The sequence below is a fragment of the Centruroides vittatus genome, unplaced genomic scaffold (genome assembly GCF_030686945.1).
Source record: "Centruroides vittatus isolate TY-2023 unplaced genomic scaffold, ASM3068694v2 contig_864, whole genome shotgun sequence".
NCBI classification, from domain to species: Eukaryota; Metazoa; Arthropoda; class Arachnida; order Scorpiones; family Buthidae; genus Centruroides; species Centruroides vittatus.
Window position 1 is genome coordinate 400,327 of NW_027122564.1, and position 20,099 is coordinate 420,425.

The window sequence follows — 20,099 nt, forward strand, 5'->3', positions numbered from 1 at the left end:
AACAAGTAATTATTTTTGTGACATCGTCACAATGCGGGCTGCAAATTCTTAATATTTTTAATTTACTTAATTTAAAATATATGCTCTCCACCTCAAAGTAGTAGTGGCTTTCCCCTGTACATCATACTTTTCCTTTAACAATAGAGTTGTGCCAGTCATCTATCTAACACCTTTCAGGAGAAAATTTTTGAATTAAAATAATGACTTCTGGTTTGAATCGGAAGTTCATATATAGGGTACTTTCGTTAAGTCAAACTAGTTAAACGAGAATGATGTCATCGTTATTCTTGTTTCGTTAGCCTTTTCGAACGATTCGTTACTAACGCGTTTAACTCCTTCGACTTAACGAACGTACCCATAGTCAATCGGGGTTTCCTGCCCCTAAGGCAGTGATTCTCAACCACTGTGCTGCGGCACTTTAGTGTGCCGCCACTGCGAATACCCATACATACGCGACGTCAGACAAGTAGTTCAATCAGTTCTACCTTCCTAGGGAGCGTTTGGAAATTGTAACCGGTGCTACTGGTAACTGCCAGTAGCTACCAAGGCGTTTAGAAAATGTGAAAATATTTCTGTCATTTATAAAAGAATTTATAAAAAATAAAAATAAAAAGTTTATATGAAAAAAATATAAAACACAAAAATTAAAAAAGAAACCAAATAGCCAGAGATAAAATTTCTTTTGTTTATTATTCCATGAATCCAGTCAAACCTGCGGTTATCATATTATACAAAAGATTAGAGTTTTTAATAAAAAACAGTCTTCATACAAACATCAAGTGCCTAGATCCAAAATACAATACATCTGTTAATTTTTCCATTAATTTCTGTTAATGCATGTTGCTCTTTAAGGACAGTGCTTGGAATCAGTGCCAATGCCAAGAGTATCATAAGGCAAATATTGTATGTCCTATAATTCAATTATTATGCCTTTGTGTCCTTTATCATAACTTAAATTTATCTTTGTATACTAGTACATTTATCAATTAACAGGACTTATTATACTGGAAAATTATGAATGCAGATATTTAGTCTTACAGATCAGAAATAATATTTTTTATTTAGTTCACTAAATATCTGCATCCATAATTTTCCAGTATAATAAGTCCTGTTAATTGATAAATGTACTAGTATACAAAGATAAATTTAAATTGTATGTCCTAATTTCTCCAAATAAAACATAAGTTAAAATCGGCACCGTAAAAACAGTCTTTTAACAATCTTATTGTTAGTGTGCCGCCAAATTTTAAAATTATTAAGTGTATCGTGACGTAAAAAACGTTGAGAATTACTGCCCTAAGATTTCTATATCTGGTCTTGTCTTTCATCTATTTAACTCCATTCTCGAGATTAAGGAAAGACAGTGGAAATTTATAGGTTGCAATTCTTTCAAATTGCAGCCCAAAAATTAATTTTAAATGAATAATTTCATTTAAAATAGATATGTATTAAAATTAAACATATAACATAAAAAAGGTTTAGAAAACTTTCTAATTTGTTTCTCTAGATATTTTATCATTCAAAGAATACTAAAAGAATGCAGTGTCTTGTGAGTTGTGATGTTATCCTTTACACACTTCAGGAATATAATCTTTTGGTAGAGTTGATCATCTTTAGTGTTTCTTTTATTTTTATGAACTTTAAATAGATACAAGATTAACTTTTTCTAATATTTCTAATAGTTTTCAGATTGAATCTTTAATTTACTTGCTGATATTAACAAGTACAACTTTTTAATACAGTGTGTAAAGTTTTGGTGCATTCCATGGAATGTACCAAAGCTTTTTACACACAAGGGGCTGTTTAGCAATGGATGATGCTAAAGAGAATGATTTTTTTCAGTTTTAAAATGTAATTTTTAAAAGTTTAGTATAATATAGTATAATGACAACAGATATTATGTCAGCAACATACATCTGAAGGGGGTCACACAGATGGTCAAAATGTATAATATAAATAGTAGATAAAATAAAACTGTGTTCTAATAAAACCTTGAAATCTTCCTGTTTTTTTTACCAATCACTGTTGAATTCCTCAAGGGTTCATATAAAAATATTATAAGACTACTGAATGTTCTCATAAGAAAGCTTTTGTTTGTTTATTTTTCATGACATACTATAAAATTATCAAACCAAATTTGTTATTTAATAATAAATCTATTATTACAAAATGTTCGATTTCCAGGAACATTTCTTAAAATTTTAATTTTAGATTATTTTATAAGTAAACAAATTAAAACAACATTTAAATTAAATAAAAATGATTAACTTCTAAAAACATTTATTTATTTAAATAATGTCAATGTTTAAGAACAAACAAAATACAACAAAATTGAATCTATATTCAAAATATGAATTAAATATAAAATAAACATACAAACACACAAAAACAAATACAGTAGTTTTTGAAATTATTCATTTTTAAAAACGAACTTTTTAAAGTACAATCTAAATATTTTATCGTTTGTGGGGTTTTTATCCGAATGACGCTGACATAATTTTAGATGTTAAAGGAAGAAAATAATTTCCCGAAAGTAAAAAATTAATAATGATAAAATGAAAAACTCTTTAATTAAACACAGTTTTTCCGTAAAATTCTAATTGAAAGACTTCTCCACATTCCGAAAATGAGTTTTTTTTATTCTTTTAAAATAATCACCTAATTTTTAAATCATTTAAAATTTTTTTGAACTAGATGCAAAACCACTGTCTACTTTTATACCATATAAAACTTAATATATTATTAACTGTTTAATTAAAATTCTTCTACACACAAATAAGAGAAAGACCCAGCTTCCTTTATTATAACAATATACAAATATTTACATTATCTGTGTCCAGATTCAAACATTTTGTTTTTTCTAGCATTTTGCATAGATACTGAAAAATAAGGAACTTTCACAGAAAAAAATACATAATTAGTAAACTTATTAAAAAATATAAGTTGTATTTAAATTTATACATATATTTATTTGGCATAATTCTGCATACTTTAAAAATTAGTGGAAGAAATTTTTAGAATATATACATTTATATATATTCTTATTTTTAATCTTTGAATCCCATTGCCCAGATAACAATAACTTATACTTATACACAATAAATACCTCTATTATTAAACAATGGATGTAGATAATTTTTTCTGATAAAATCTATTAAGGAAAATACTCTGTGTATACATAATCACAAAATTTACTGTTTAGACCAGAGTTCTTTAAAAACATTAAAACGTTTCTTGATGGTTTCTTCAGGTTCTTCAGATTTTTCTTTTTCAATCTTTTTTACCTCCTTTAAGTATATTAAAGTATTATTTTAAAAATTTTTATATAAAAATAACTTTAAATTTATTTATTTAACAATTAATTAATTAAATAAAATATTAACCAATTATGATTATTTTAAAAAAAATGTTTTTCTGAAAAGAGAACAAGATTCACACTGATAACTGAAAAAACAAATGAAATCTACACTTCCATCATTTGATATTTTTAAAGAAAAACTCTGTCTTCTTTATCAGTTTTTGTGTGTTAAATGCCAGAGATTGCAAATTCCCATCATTATCATTAAAGTTTGCAGTTAAGTTTTTGTGTTCTGTTGTTTAAATATTTTACTTGAATATTTATAATGCATTTCAAATAAAAGTTATAATCCAAACCTAAGGATGGTCCATTAAATATATCAAGGATGTATGGTTTTTTTTTTTGAAAAGGAGTAATTTTATTTGTTTTTTTAAACTTTTTTCATTAAATAATTAAAATTTATTTAAATTTTTAAAATACTTGCCATATTAAATATTCTGAATAGTATCAAATCAAAAATTAAATTTCTTTATATTCATACTGGTAATGATTTTTAAATTTCTGTTATGTTTTAAATTTCTAAAGACTTATCCATATTTTATTACTATATGTTTTTGTTTTGTAAAAATTTTATTTTATTCTCAAAAAATTGATAGAACTTATTTATTCAAAGCCCCAATATAATTTATTTCAATGCTATTTATGACAATGAACATTTTATTTGCTCATATCGTCCTTATTAAGTTTTGTTTCCTTGAAATTTAGCTTTTGTTCCATTAAAAAAATTCAACTTTTTCATTTCTCTCTTCAACATGTTTTTATTTAATTAATAAAAAAACTACTGTATGAATTTATCAAAAAAATTAATAATATTCAAATAAACTATATAGAGTTTAATAAAGTTTTGATACTTAACAAAAGAAATAAAACATTTCATGATATTTTTGACAAAATATTATATCAGATAACATATACAGTAAAGCAGGCATGTCAAACTCATATATTACGGGCCACATGATCTATTTTGTATAAGTCGGGGGCCGCATGTTTTCAATGTTCAAAAAATTAATAAAATATGATTTTTAGAATAATTATATTATGTATTTATTAGACTCAATGTATTGTATATTATACGTACATAGACATTTTATATTTCATATTATTTTTTAAACTTAAACTATAAATATTTTATATTTTTTATAAAAAACAAAAATAAAAGTTATAATAAGAAATAAACAAAATCACAGTTTAATATTACTTTTTACAAGATATTTGACAATGTTTTTCACAAAGCGAGTCATCAAAATTTGGTTAAATATATTGAGCCGATGCAATTTTTAAAATTGATGATAAATGTTGATCGGTTAACCTTGACCTTTCTGAATTTTTGTTATTTTTCATTAAAGAAAATAGTTGCTCGCATAAATAAGTGCTTCAGAACATAGCCAGTATACGGGTAACAAACGATAACATTTTAGGAAACCGATCTACAGATAAATATGTATGAAAATCTGGAATTCCAACATCCATATATTTTTGCTTCAGCAAATTATCATATTGGATTTCAATTAATTCCATTTGTAAGTTTTCATCAACAGTTTCAATATCGATAGATAAAGGTGAAGTAAAAAGACGAAACTGTAATTCACAGCTTTTAAAATCAGAAAATCTTTGATCGAATTCCGTTTCTAACAATTTAACTTTGTGAGCATATTCTGTAAATTTTAATTTACGTGATTTAAGCAATAGATATTGACAGCTTTCAAAGTGAGACAAGTTTTCTTTTTCTATTTGTTTTTGCCAAAGTAATAATTTTTGTTTGAAAGTGTTAATATTATCAAATAGCGTTGGAACAACATGATTTTTGCCTCGAAGCTTAAGATTAAGTTGATTAAGATGACTCGTAATATCAACTGAGAAAGCCAGGTCCTTTATCCATTGTCCACCTTTTAATTCAGCGCATTCATAATTTTTTGTTTCCAAGAAAATTATGATTTCGTCCAGCAATTTGAAGAATTGTTTTAGCACTTTATGACTCGAAAGCCAACGAACTTCCGTATAATACGGTAGATCGGTGTATTCACATTCAATATCTTCCAGAAATGAAGCAAATTGACGATTATTAAGTCCATGTGCTCGAATATAATTTACAATTTTGGTGACTATTTTTAAAACGTGTCGATATTTAAAACTTTGGAGCACAGTACTTGCTGGTGAATAATACAATGAAAATGTTCAAAATTATTATTACCATGCTGTTTGCGTGTTTCTTTTAATCTTGCAACAACTCCTTTAGTAATACCAGTCATGGTAGGAGCAGCATCGGTTGCGAGACAAACCAACTTTTCCAATGGTAACTTATACTTCTTCAAAACTTCCATAAGTGCATCAAAAATATCAGCTCCAGTGGTTGTATTATGCATAGGAATTAGTTCCAAAAGTTCTTCTCTTATTTTTAAATTAACATTGCATCCGCGAATAAAAACGGCCAGCTGAGCGATATTTCGAATATCTGTACTTTCATCATTTGCAATAGAGTAGGCTTGAAATGTTGATATTTGTTAAGTTCGATATTCAATTTAACAAAATTGTAACACGTGTGTTTATGTTACGTAGTGTTGATGTACAGTCCACAGCTCTGTCACACGTGTCAAGTGTGTTGTGTAACTATAGACTTGAGAATGCGGGGAGAGATCTTCCTGCCTAGAGAGGGAAAAATTGTGCTTTTCCTTTGGTGTGTCTGGCAGTGCTGACCAGAGTGTGTGGCTGTGTGGCTGGCAAAGAACCAGTGTTGTGCCTTTATTAATTAATTGTCGGGTGCCTGAGTGTTACTCGCTTGTGGAGTGCCAGAGTGTTACTCACTAGTGTTGAAAATAAATTACAAATAGTGTTGTTGTTGTGTTATAAATAATTTGTGTACTGTGTTTAGAACATGTAAACAGCAACATGTTAAAACAATATTGTTGAATTATGCCGATTTCTCAAATTATCGGCTATTTCATCAACTCTGCTAGCTACAGTATTTCGACTTAAACTTACACTTTTAAATTTTTTTTTTGTGCTGGACATAATACTTCCGCCGCTTTAATTAAGCATTCACTAATAAATTCTCCTTCAGTAAATGGTTTTGATCTGTTTGCGATTAAATGTGATAATATATAACTAACTTTTACAGCAGCTGTATTGTCTCCAACAGATTTAGTGAATACACTTTGTTGTTTTTGAAGGAGTGATTTCAATTCTGACAATTTGTCTTCACGATGTTTTCCAACGTACTGGTCATAGTTTCTTTTATGATTTCTGTCATAGTGCCTTTTAAGATTATATTCCTTAGGAACTGAAATAGAGTTTTTACATATCAAGCATAATATTTTATTCTTGTTTTGGACACAAAAATATTGCAATTCCCATTTTTCTTGAAAATTACGATGTTCCTCTTCAATTGACCTTTTCTTATTCATTGTTCTTAAAGTTAGTCAAATTTGAAATATCTCTTTTCAAATTAAACAAAACGTTTATGACAACTATTTGACGTTACATGAACTTACAAGGTTTAAGAGATTTACAAATCACAAAAATTACGACGTTTACAAAGTAGATTCACACAAACAGTCAAAGTTCCAAAAGTCACTATTCCTGAACAGATCCATCGAAAAGACACCTTGCGACGTATACTTCGGATACAGTTACTTGGAACACTTCTCCCATCACTCGTCACGGCAATAGTAGACGAAACACCTTATGGTAGAGCACACAAACGTCCGCCTTGAAGTTCCAGCAAAAACTTGACTTTCGTGCCAAAACCTTTCCTGTTATACGGATTGTAGCAATCGCTGATGGACCAATCAGCGCATAGCAGTCTTCCACAATGCCTGCTCTCGTACGATGTTTGCCAGCCAATCATCATTCATAGATTACCGTGGCCGTTATCCAACTGTCTTTCATAGCGTCAACCAATTTGAATTGGTTGGACGAAATACGGAACGTACAAACACAAAAAGGGCGGGAATCGTACAGTTCAAAAAAGTTCAAACTTTCCAACTTCAAGCATCAAAGCTCGATATTTAAAAATGTTTAAAAAGTCTCGGTGTGCTGCAACCCATGTGTTGGCGGGCCGCATGTTTGACAAGCCTGCAGTAGAGCATCGATTATCCAAAAACATTTCAGTCGGCAAATTCAAATTCCCGGTAGTGTTGTGGCATTGCAACTCTCCCCCTCTCCCTACCAACCTAAACTGTAGGCCTAGTTTAATGTACTAGATTACATAAGGTATGTATTTGTAAGACATGCAATACAAATTATATACAGTACAGTTTTGTGTTTAATATATTTTTTGGAAATGATCAGTTATCCGAACAATCTCAGTCCCAAATTGTTTCGGATAATCGATGCTCTACTGTACTTAAATTTATTTAGAAATTACATTCAGACAGCTGATAACAGTTTTTTTTTTATCAATGTTTGTTTAACATACTGAAAAAAATATATATTTTGTGATAGTAATTCCATTTTATATGTAATAATGATAATTACTAAATGAAATGATCCCTTCTATGTAAAATGTTTCATTATATGAATTTGCAATGAAATAAAATTTAAGCTAACACACAAAATATACCAATTTAAATTACTCATTTTATTGTAAGAGTGACCAGAAAATTTTTAAGAAATTCATAGTGTAATAAAATAATAAGTGTAAAATTACTTGAAGGTAACAAAAATACTTTTATGTCTTCTTATCACTTTTTCATTCTATTAAACAAAAAATTGTGATTTAATTTCAATCCTCTTAAAAATTTTTTAAAAAATAAATAATATATTTGAAATAAAGTTTTTTATTCAGTTATTATTATTCTTATTTCAATTTATCTTGTTTTATATCATCAATAAGAAAAAAAATTTGATCCAGTGTCTCATTAACACACTTTATATAAAATTTCCTAAACCAAAAGCTTTAATTTATTGAGAAAAAATACCTAAAAAGAAATCCTCATTACTGAATTAAACTTAATGATTTGATTATTAGATCTGTGATAGATATATTCTGATACATTTGTATATATCTTACTTAAGAGAACATAAAATTCATAATGTGTTCTCTTTTAAAAACTTATCAAGATTTTACACTTAAATATCTGTTCAGAGTGTAAAAATGATCTTTCTAGCATTGCTTGAGTGTATGCTTGTGATGCACACTTGTTCGAATGTTAAAAACCAAAATGAATCAATTAAAACAATTTAGTGTAACATACAAATTATCTCTGATTATAAAAGATAAAAGCAACATTGCAAAAATTGATGTAAAAAAGTAAGCTTTATTTAGAGATCCTGTTTGAAATAATTGCCTTCAGCAGCATCACAAAGTTATAAATGGTTGAGCATAGCATTCCTTGTCACTGTTGCACAGGTCCTTTGATTTATCTCTCCAGTTCACTGACATCATTTGGTGTTATGAATACACATCATACACCAATACTTTTAGGTGACTCTCTACAGGAAAAAATCCAAAGGCATGGCAACGAATAGGGTAACAAGGCCTTGTTGCCCTATCCAATAATTACAAAACTGCTCTGTGAGCCACTGACACACACAAAACTCAGAATAAGGTAGTATATCAAAATATTGGCCCAAAATCTATTGTAGTTATGCCAATGGCAAGTCATCAAGCCATCCATCCAGTCATGTTAAGGATGTACAGATATCAGCCACTATTCTAGGTGTTGTCAATCAATATGGGACCAAGAAGCTGCCATTCCAAATTCCACAAGACATTTAGAGTAAGTGTCCATTTACACACAACAGTGACGTGGCACTGCTCTTGGTGAATGGTCATGGACTTTTCCAAGGATGAATTGGCTATGATAGCTATATGTTTGAATGAAGAAGAAAAAGAAATGTAATCAAGAAAGCTCTGCAAGTGGTACATCAAGCATGGACAAAAAAAAAATAAATCAACAGAATGGGAGTTTCAAACTTTTTATAAAAAATTAATAGATGACGAATCTATATTTTTTTGAATATTTTTTAATGTCCCAACATGCATTTCATATTTTATTAAACAAAACAGAGAAATATTCATTTTGTACTGAATGTCCATGTATTTTGAATGAGATAAATCAAATAGAACAGGATGTTATTATTGCCTTATTGTCCTTATTTTGATTCTTAATATATTTGTCAACTTGGACATTAATTATTACAGGAGGCTCAATAAAGAAAGTCTGTTTCCTTTTAAGAACTTTTTCTCAATTTTGCATAAACACTTAACACCAGTTTAACAGTCCTGTTAATAATTAATGTCCAAGTTGACAAATATATTAAGAACAGGGTGTTGATGCATGATTTCAATTAAATGTTCGTCATCCGTTGGAAAACAAAATTTACTGTCAGTGAAAATATTTTTCCGGTCAAATGTACTTTCACGGTATGGTCACGCCACTGCTACTGCACGTCACTGTGACGAACAAGTTTGGACAGGGTGGTTTTAAAACTATGTCAAAACTTTGTGTTGCATATGTCACATGTATTGTAGAGTATGCTCTGTCCAGTGGTGCACATTGTGACAGTTATAAACTCCATTCTGGTAAAACTGATTTGTCAGTATGTAAAATGTGCTGAGAAATTGTAGTTTCTCATGCTGTATTTTTAAAATCACAGAGTACTCACTACTCAAATTGCTGTCTGGTATCCTTTGCATGTTGTGCTGGTAGAAAGTAGTGGAATGGGCACATATTTTGGGAACATAATATCTGGTGTATTTGTGTCTGCTGCAGTCTATAACCTAACTAATGATGAAAAAAATCTCTCTTGCCCCTGGACACATGTTTAACTGGACACCCTGTGTAAGATTTACCCTTAAAAATGTTAATAGTTTTTGGCTACTATATCAACAAAAAACAAAGAAAAACTGATTTTTATACGACTATCTTCAACTTAAAATGATCAAAGTAAAGACAAAGACTTTAAAAGTTTGAATAATAAAGTAATGTGAAAACATTATTCTTCATATAGTTGAGAACTAAAACAATTGAAAAGAAAAACTTTTTGCTTAAATAATCATAACATGTTTTTTGACTTGAAATGATAAATTTATTGCATAAGTTATTTTTGGAAGAATAAAAAGTGGTACTAGATAATAAATACTTTGATTATCAATTAATTTTTATATTTATAAACATTTCACACTATTTTATTTATTTATTTTATTCAGTTTTTATCTATCTCATTTATAATCATTATCACATCTTTTCAAAAATGTTAACTTTACAGAATAAAATTATTAGAACAATTTCATTCTGTATTTCTAAATAGTTTCTGCCATATCTTCAATTCTATTCATATAAATTAAACAAAAATTAAGACTATATAATAAAAAATCTTCTTTTGTCCTTTCTCACACCTCATTACTTATGTTAATATAATTTCATTTTCCAATATTTTAACATTTGAAATTATTATCAACTCAAAACTTATTGCTTTATTATGTTTTGTGATACAACTATATATGTTTCTAAATATAATTTTTTACAGATGTTTTTCTAATGGTGAAAATAAGTTATTCAACAAACTAAGGTAAAATGAACAAATATCTAGTACAAAAATGTAAGACAGCTAATGTCAGTTATTCAACTCTTTTTTCTCAGTGAGATTATATTTTTCATATAACTAATGCAATAAATTATTATATAGTAATAAAATATATAGAGATAACTGTTAATGTTATTTTTGTATTATATTACTATTTTAAATTTCAATAAAGCACAAGTAACAACAACTGTTTGAAAGAAAACTAGAAAATTATTAAAGTCAGAAAAAATTTTTCAATAAATAAAGATAAAAAATATTTTTTATCTTTATCTTTCTATATCAATAAAAAATTTTTGACATTTTGTTTAAAGTAAGTCAGAAAGTGCTGTGTAATGATTTGAAAATACGATTTATCTCCAATAATTTACCTTGTTTCCCCCTCTACTCTGGTAGTTTGTTAAATTAATTTTTGCAATTCCATTGCATTGTCATAAAATGTATTATTATTTGTCATTGTTTCCAAAATGATAAATAATAATAGATAAATATTTATTTTTTTTCTGATATTGGGTAACTAAAATGATGACAGTTTATTTCCATTTTCAATAAATTCCATTATCTATATTTACACAATGAATGTTAGCGTGATAAGGTTTATCCTGATTGTTAACCAGGAATAACTAGAACATAAGATACTCATATAGAATGCAACTTCATTTAAATATCATTCTTCCAGTTTTAATTATAGCAGGAACATATGACTCATGTCATTAACTCACTTAAAAAAATTAACTCAGTTTCAGAAAGTGTGTTAAAATAACTCAGTTGTTAGAATATTGATCAGAATCAGCTAACTCCATCTTGCTCAAATAAAAAAGTTAATTGGATTCAAAGGCTTGACAGGGTTAACGTTTCTAATGTAAACATATTATTAGTGTATATTTATCTCATTTTATATTGGAAAAATTCTATTAAATGCTATTAAAATGCTAAAAATGCTATTAAATTCAATAGTCATAAATAGAAATTTAACTACACTTCTGCCAATTGATACATAAATTATTTCTAACACCTAAATTAAATGGTAACTATCATCAAAAAAAAAAAAAAATTTAATTCAGTTAATACTTACAGTTTTAACTGAATTATTGGTTTCTTTCTGTATACCATAGCTGATGATGAAAGGATTAGAAGGATAGGAATACTTATCTAATCTATTTTCATGGCATTCCTGAAAAATTAAACTATTATTATTGAATTTGCTTATAGGATTTTCCTAAACTAACATAATTAAAACTGTTTCATTAATACATCTAAGAGAATTAATGTTAAACTAATTTTATGAAAACATTTCTTAATGTATTTATTCAAAATTTTTAATTTTAAACTTCTGAAATTTGTTAGGATATACTGTCTTATAATTAATTACCTCTTGATATAATTATGTGTGTGTGTATTACTGTTGAAGAAAAATATATGTATATATTAATATTGAAAATAAATCAGTTAAAATATTCAATAAACAGAATTTAATATGCCAATATTTCAACAACTAATCATCATAACAGATGAATATATTCTAGCTTTTATATATGTCATATGATCTATACACATTTGAAGATAACAAAATCAATTATTGGAAGTATCTTGATGATAATGATTTATTACAAACTTCTATGGAATAAAAGAAATACTAAAAAATAAAACATATTCATAATTTTCACACACTTCAGGAACACAATAAAGACACACAGTGAAGCTGATCTTTATTTAACTTCTTTACCTCAAAATGTAAACTTGTTAAAATCATTCCTCTGGAAGTGGCACCATGTAAAAATATCATCACTGATAAAACTTTCAGAATGAACATACAATTAAAAAAACATAGAACAGAAGATAAAATACTAAAAATAAAGATTATTCTCAGTTTTAAAAACAAGTAAAAAACTACTTTGACTTAATCCAACTTCGAGGAACAATTCATCATTGATTCGTCCATTTAAACTTGTATCATTCCTCGAAGTCGGATTAAGTCAATGTAGTTTTTTACTTGTTTTTAAAACTGAGAATAATCTTTATTTTTAGTATTTTATTAAGTATACCGATCCCATTGTTTTAATTATTAAATTTATATATAGAATAGAAGAAATTCTCCAAAAAGTTGAGATACTTCATAATTTTTTCTGGGACAATTTTGACAACTTTCACTTATTGAGTTGGAAGAGTTTCACAATAAAGGCCAACTCTGCAGTGTGACTTTGTTATGTTCCTAAAGTGTGAAGGACAGATTATGAAGATGCTCTCTTAATCTTTTCTATTCAACAAAATTTTTTAACTATATATTTTTATTCAATAAAGATTTTTATTTATCAACTTTAATTAATTTGTCTTCAATAATTTTGTATAAAGCATAAATGAGTTTATAGTTTTAAAAATAAAGTTTTAAATTTACTTTATTTATTTTTAGCTAAATAAACAAAAATAACAATGTAAATTTAGACTTTTCATTAATTAAATAATGAGCAATTTCAAATTTGCATTTACCATCTAATATGCAAAATTTTTGTTTTAAAGGTCTAAAATCTACAAATTATTTCAAATATTTTGTTTATTTTCCTACTTTTTTTTAAAATTATTTTCAGATTGAACAATTAGGCCATTTATTGTTAGATTCAATAACCATTGTTCACATATACACAAAAATCTAAATTTCATACATATATAGAAAAATTATCATTTCTCAATAAATACTTACTCTTTTAAATATAGTTATGATAATATTTATTACTGGTGTTTATAACAATGTGCATCACAATAATTGTTATTAACTTTCTTTATTAAAAATACACATTATGATAATTATTTCAAAAAATGTTTATTTTATGACAAAATATTTCTCACATTTAATATTTATGAATTTGATGTTTTGGTTTTCCAATTTTTATTCCACTAACACAAATTTTATGAACTCTCTTGATATTCAATAAAAATCAAATCAATACAATTTCAAAATGAAATTCAATATTACTCTCATTATCATCATATATGTAGGTCATACTGAAAGTCATGAGCAACAATTTTTTATTTATCACAATCTATTAATTATGAAAAACTAAGAACATTGTCATAATCTATATACTATTTTATAGTGCCAGGAGTAAGTTGTAACGTCATTAGCTACTATCACGTGACCACAGATAGCCAATCTGTGGTCTAAATACAAAATGGCTGCAACTAATGTTTTGTTTTGGCAGCATGCTGTAATTAAATTTCTCGTTAAAGAGGGAATCTCTGTGGCAGGAATTCACCATAAACTTCATCATGCATATGGAAATCTGTGTATAGGGTAGATGTACCAGTTTTGGCCAGTGTACCAGTTCTGGCCAGAAAACAAATTTAACTTAAAAATATAATCACCACATATTCAAATCTGCCCAACAAAACAAACTTTTATTGTTAACTATCCACACAGTTAACAATAAAAGTTTGTTTCATTTGTGATTATATTTTTAAGTTAAATTTGTTTTTTGGCCAGAACTGGTACTACACTGGCCAAAACTGGTACATCTACCCTACATGCCAGCAGTATTAGAAGATGGGTAAAACATTTTAAAGATGGAAACCCAAACATCAAAGATCAGCCTTGTAGGCCATCTGCATAGCTTCATTATGAGCTCTGTTTTCTAAGATGCAGATGGAGTGATTCAGGTGGAATTTCTTGAACCTGGCAAACCAGCTGCTTGGTACGTCATGACACTTCATTAGCTCTGTTGTGTATTGCATGATAAGTGTCCTGGGAAGATCATCCTACAGCATGACAATGCAAGGCCACACACTGCTCCTTACACCATGGAGGAAAATTCAGTAAATGGAGAAGTTCCTCCACATCATGCCTACAGTCCTGAATTAGCACCCTTCAATTATCATCTTCTCACTTATTGGAAGAAGGGTTTAGATGTTAATTAGATTTATTAATTTGACTAAATAATAAGTTATTATTATTATTATTTAACATAAACACAGCACAATTCTGTCACATGGTCTATTAAAATTACTAGAATCTTTTGTGTTGTATGATAATTTATATCTTAAACTAATTGTCTCAATGTAGATATTTCATAAAAAATATAGTTTTAAATATATTTGTAAGATTTATAAAAACTTTACATCTTGACTATATGTGCCATCAAATGCTTCACTTTAATAATAATATTTTTTAAGCAAGATATTAAAAATGTTGAATTAAATTTATTATATGCTTTATACATTAAAATTATTTTATGTTAATTAAAGTTTGAGTAAATATTCAATAAAATATTGGAGGTCACAAGTGTCTACCAGCAAACAAGGACTACATTGTTGCAGCAGCATGGCAATCTGCATTTGTTAAACAAGTATTTTAAATTCAAGTTTAGTAAGTTATTACTTTGTTTTCAAGTAATTTTATCACGTCCAGTGAACATTAAAAATCTTTTTTGTACATTAAGTTGCCAACCTGAAAGAACTGTAAAGAATTTTACCAATAGATAAAATATTAATTAATCAGAATAACTTTAAAATTACAGTGCAGCAATTTTTCATAAAAGTACAAAATTACATATGATAATGATAAAAATGATACAGCTAACAGAAATATTTTTTACAAAGTTTTGTGATGTACACTAACATTTTTCTTCAATAAGATATTGTTGAATTTCATTTATTTTCACTTTACTAAAAAATCATATAATTCATCATTCTTGATGGGCAAATTTATTAGTTTTAAATTAATATTAAAAAGTAAAACTTACATGTCCAAAGTGTCCTTCTTCTGCACAATTATAACAAAACTTATATGGATTTGGCAACTGAGAAGACTGAGAAACAATATCTCCTGTAGAAGTCTGTTAAATAAAATAAAGTAATTAAAATCTTTTAAACCATAATCTTGAGAAATTAAAAATTCAAAATAAATATCTATTAAAAATATACATACTGTGAGATGATATCGCCTCCATATATCAGGACATTCCTATATAATACAAAAGAATTATTTAAATTTTTTTTTTTAAATTAAATAATTTTATTAGTTTAAAATTATCTTCCATGTACTATCTTATACAGTAATGTTGTGGTTCAAATCTATCATCTTTTTCAATTTCTTATCTATTCCAAAAAATTTTCTAACTATATATTTGTCCTAGATGTTTTTATTCAATAAAGATTTATGTTTATCAACTTTAATTAATGTGTATTCAATAATTTTGTACAAAGCATAAGTGATTTACCTAGTGATTTATTTCATTAAAATGGTTAATAGAAACTTATTTGATGGTATCTCAAAACTTATTTAATGTATATCAACTACACAACTTCATTAACTCCATGGGAAAAAATAAAAGGTAGAATTACATTTTTAACATTACAGAGAATGTTAACAATTGATATTGCCAATTATTATATATATATATATACTGTACCCTTGACTGTCAATTCATACAAATTATTGATGTATTTAAAAGCAGTCTAAATCTGATGAATGATATGGGTAGTATCATGATTAATTGTTTTACGAAATGCAATTATAAAACTCTCTTGGGCAATATTTCAGGAAGACTTATTATGATGATTCTAATTTACCAAAATCCTTTATAGTCAAACTTTATTTTGATTTTTTTCTGGATATGTGTAGTTAAATAAGAAGCTATTAAAAATTTACATACTGTATAATTTTTATCAGAAAATTTTTTAATTAAATTCTAATAATATATTTCATATCTATTGTTTCATCATCTCAATCAGGCCAATTTTAAGTGGGACACCCTGTATTTATATTTTTTACATTTGCTTTACTTTTTATATTTGTTAAAAAAATTAATTATTTCAAAATTAACAGTTAATTTTAATTATAAAGAAATATTCTTTTATATATTTTCTAGAGACTCAATTGAATATAAATCAAGAAACTGATAAATTTAATTTATGTAAAAATATAATTACCTCAAAAAAATGACCAGGAATTTTGCATAGGTTACAAATATTCCATTCCCTCTCATACCAGTTACAATGCTCTGGATAATGGCCAAGTCTTAAACACCTGCTGCATCTTATTTCCTTACAAACTTCTCCTTCATGTTTATCACTTCCACAAATAAAACAAAGTGGTATTTTCTGAAAAATTTTATAATTATTTTTATATCTAAAATTAAAAAATACAATATATAATTTGAAAGATAACTTTTAAGTAATAATTTTATTATAAATTAACTGATTCCCATAATTTGGCTAAATTTTCATATCAATTACTTTTTGTACTGGAAATTTGAAACTCTAAATATTAACAATTTTACAATATTTGATTTTATTGTCACATTTTATGTAGTAAACTGCATTACATTATTCCATTATTTTAATATCTTACAATAAAAAAGAATGTGATCCTAATTACATATTGAGCTTAAATTGAAACAGGACAGTTTGCTTAATGTCTGTTCTTCCAGGAATCGATTAGATCATAAAAGCAAGGGTCTACTATTCTACTACACATATACAGTATATATTCATAGTTCTACAAAAACAATGTTATAAGGAAGAAAAATCGCCATATTTTTTTCTCAGAACTTTTCCAGCATAATTAGTTTAAATGACTTGAAAATTCCTCAGATATTAATCTTTTTAATGTTAAAATAAACTTTAAAAGTTTTAAATTGCATTTAGACAAGATATATTATTTAACTATAAACATTGTTTTAACTTTAATTATTAAAATGTATTAAAGTCTGTCTTTAATTATTGAAGCAATATTTCAATTGTAGTTCATAAGTTATCAATCCTACACACAATTTATATACTAGAATTAAAAACAGATTTTGTAAGGTGAATTATTTAATTAGAATACTTAATTTCAATTATAATTTATACTTTAATTTCATAATGATCATTTTAAAAAATGTTTAATAGTAAATAAATTAAAGAAATAAATGTGATATGTTTGTGATAAAGGTTTATGAGAATTTATTAAAACCTAAAATAAACAGACTTGATATTTATATATTTTATAAATTGTTTATTTTTATTAAATATTAAAAATAATAGTCTAAATAATTTTCTTGATCAGATTAGTCAGTTAAAAGCAAAATATGGGGGTAATTTTTGACTAAAATTTCTAGAAACTAAGCAAAGAAAGAAATAAAATTAAGTAACTATATTAAGTAGTGTTAGTATAATGCAATAAAATCCAGCAAATTATTTGGCAATATTAAAAGTATTGGAGTGTAATTTATATATAGAAAAAATAATATTCTACTTTTACTAAATTATTTTTTAAAAATTTAGTATTTTGTAAATTATAAAATTTTGAATCTAAATATATTTAATGTTTTAATTTTTTTTTTAAGCTTTGTAAATGAGTGTAGTTGTTTTAAATGTAAATGAGACAGAAATTTTATTTAGCTAAATAAATTTATATGATCAATGTATGTCTTAAAGATCAAATTTTTAAACGCTATTTATTCAATGAGTGTAAATTTTATCTTATATTCTAGGATTAACATAAATACATTATTTTGAATATTACTCTTGGATTCTTGCAATTTTTTACAGAATGTCCTATTTTCATGCAATTTCGACAAGTCCCACCACTGCTTCTTGATGTAAAATTGCTATCCTTTTCATTTATTGGCCATAATTCATCTGAAAATAACAAATTATAATTAATATTTTATTTTATTTTATAAAAGTTATAAATTCTCTATTATATTAACTTTTATTTTTGTTTTCTTAAAGAAATAATTACAGATCATATTTTAAATAATAATTAGAATATTCTATAGTTAAATGTTCAATGATTTTTGAGATAATATTCAAACATTCAGTGTTTGAAAATTATCTCAAACATCATTAAAATTAATTACTTTCGAAACAATTAACTTTCATTATATATTGACTGCTTTTCTGCTGCATTATCTTTTTGAATTGAAATTTTTCATTTACTAAATGATTTTATTACAATTTTATAAAATTTGCTTGTTAGCTCTATTTAAAATGAACTGCTCTTAAGAACATTTACAACATATAATGCTGTATGAATTTTAAAAAAGGTAACAATGCAGTTACTGTCACAAGGAATATTTGTAAAGTTTATGTAAGTGATGTTCTACATGTTAGGAAGTATCAGTGATAGTTTAAAAAATTTAAAGCTGGATATTTTCAAGTTGATGATGAACCTTATTCTGGGTGACCTTTTAGCCTTGGAAAATACTGATATTGCTGCAGTAGTGGAAGCTAATCCAAAACTTACAGCCTGAGAAATTGCAGAGAAGCACAAAGTCATGATCAACTGCAGTAAGAAGACTACAATGGATTGTGAGACTTTACTAACACCAACTGGGAAAGGTAAAAAGTGTGGAATACAGCATCAATTTACTGAGCATAACATTTTGGAGAGAGCAGGGGTCAGCAACCTATGGCACACATGCCAAACATGGCATGCGAGACGATTTTCAGTGGCACTCTGATTGAATAGAAATAATAATAAAAATTATATTTTAATTATTAATTACACATTTAAATGAAAGTCATAGTTCAGCAAAGGCCATGCTACATTAAAAATGAATCTCTTGTTTGTATATTTCTATTACAGTGCATGAATTTATGCTTCCTGTTGCCATTTACATGTTATGCAAGTGCTTCATATGTAAGAACATAATTCAATTAACAACTTAACTTCAAAATTACATTTTTGAAGCCCATTATAATTTTGATAACATATGTGAGGTCGCCGAATTCGTGATTTCCAAATGTCAGGACTTATCGTATGTGGGGTGAAGGAAAGTGAGGCAAATAGCTGCAGTGACAAACAAACCCGTTTATTTACACTAAGTCTTACAATCTAGTGTGTCTTGCGTGTCTTGTCTTCTGGTGGCTCTTGATGGTTCGGTTGTTGGCCCCGGGGCAGACAGTTGATGCTCGACCGTGGGAGGTTGTGACGAATGGTGAAAGCCCGAAGTTCAATCGGATGGTGTCCACTTGTAGAGGCAGGGAAAAGTCTGGACAGTTGATTATAGTTGTTAGCTGGGGAAAGTCTGAACAGTGGTTGACACGGACAGAAGCTGGGAGAAGTCTTCACAAGGGGAGGCAGAGAAAAGTCTGCTTTGCCCTTGAGATCCAGGTTTTTATAAGATCTTTCTCCCCTGGATCTCCAGCTCCTGATTGGTCGGTTTCCTGTCTCTAGGCAGACGACCGACCATTTCGAGCTATCAAAGGTTTAAATTCGACACTGTGTTTTATTCCGATC

At 27.2% G+C, this 20,099-nt stretch overlaps 1 protein-coding gene across 1 annotated transcript in view; it reads right to left on the reverse strand.

Annotated features, from left to right (window-relative positions):
- Positions 1–2,776: 2,776 nt before the first annotated feature.
- LOC136982828 (zinc finger CCHC domain-containing protein 7-like) overlaps positions 2,777–20,099 on the reverse strand; it is a 36,372-nt gene continuing 19,049 nt past the window's right edge. The window contains exons 3-9 of the mRNA XM_067279358.1: positions 18,381–18,496; positions 16,805–16,975; positions 15,801–15,836; positions 15,616–15,708; positions 11,958–12,056; positions 3,096–3,287; positions 2,777–3,018 (exon numbers count right to left, since the gene is read on the reverse strand). Of these exons, the coding sequence (XP_067135459.1) occupies positions 3,192–3,287; positions 11,958–12,056; positions 15,616–15,708; positions 15,801–15,836; positions 16,805–16,975; positions 18,381–18,496 (611 nt within the window). The 3' untranslated portion in view covers positions 2,777–3,018; positions 3,096–3,191. The remainder of the gene's footprint in view (positions 3,019–3,095; positions 3,288–11,957; positions 12,057–15,615; positions 15,709–15,800; positions 15,837–16,804; positions 16,976–18,380; positions 18,497–20,099) is intronic.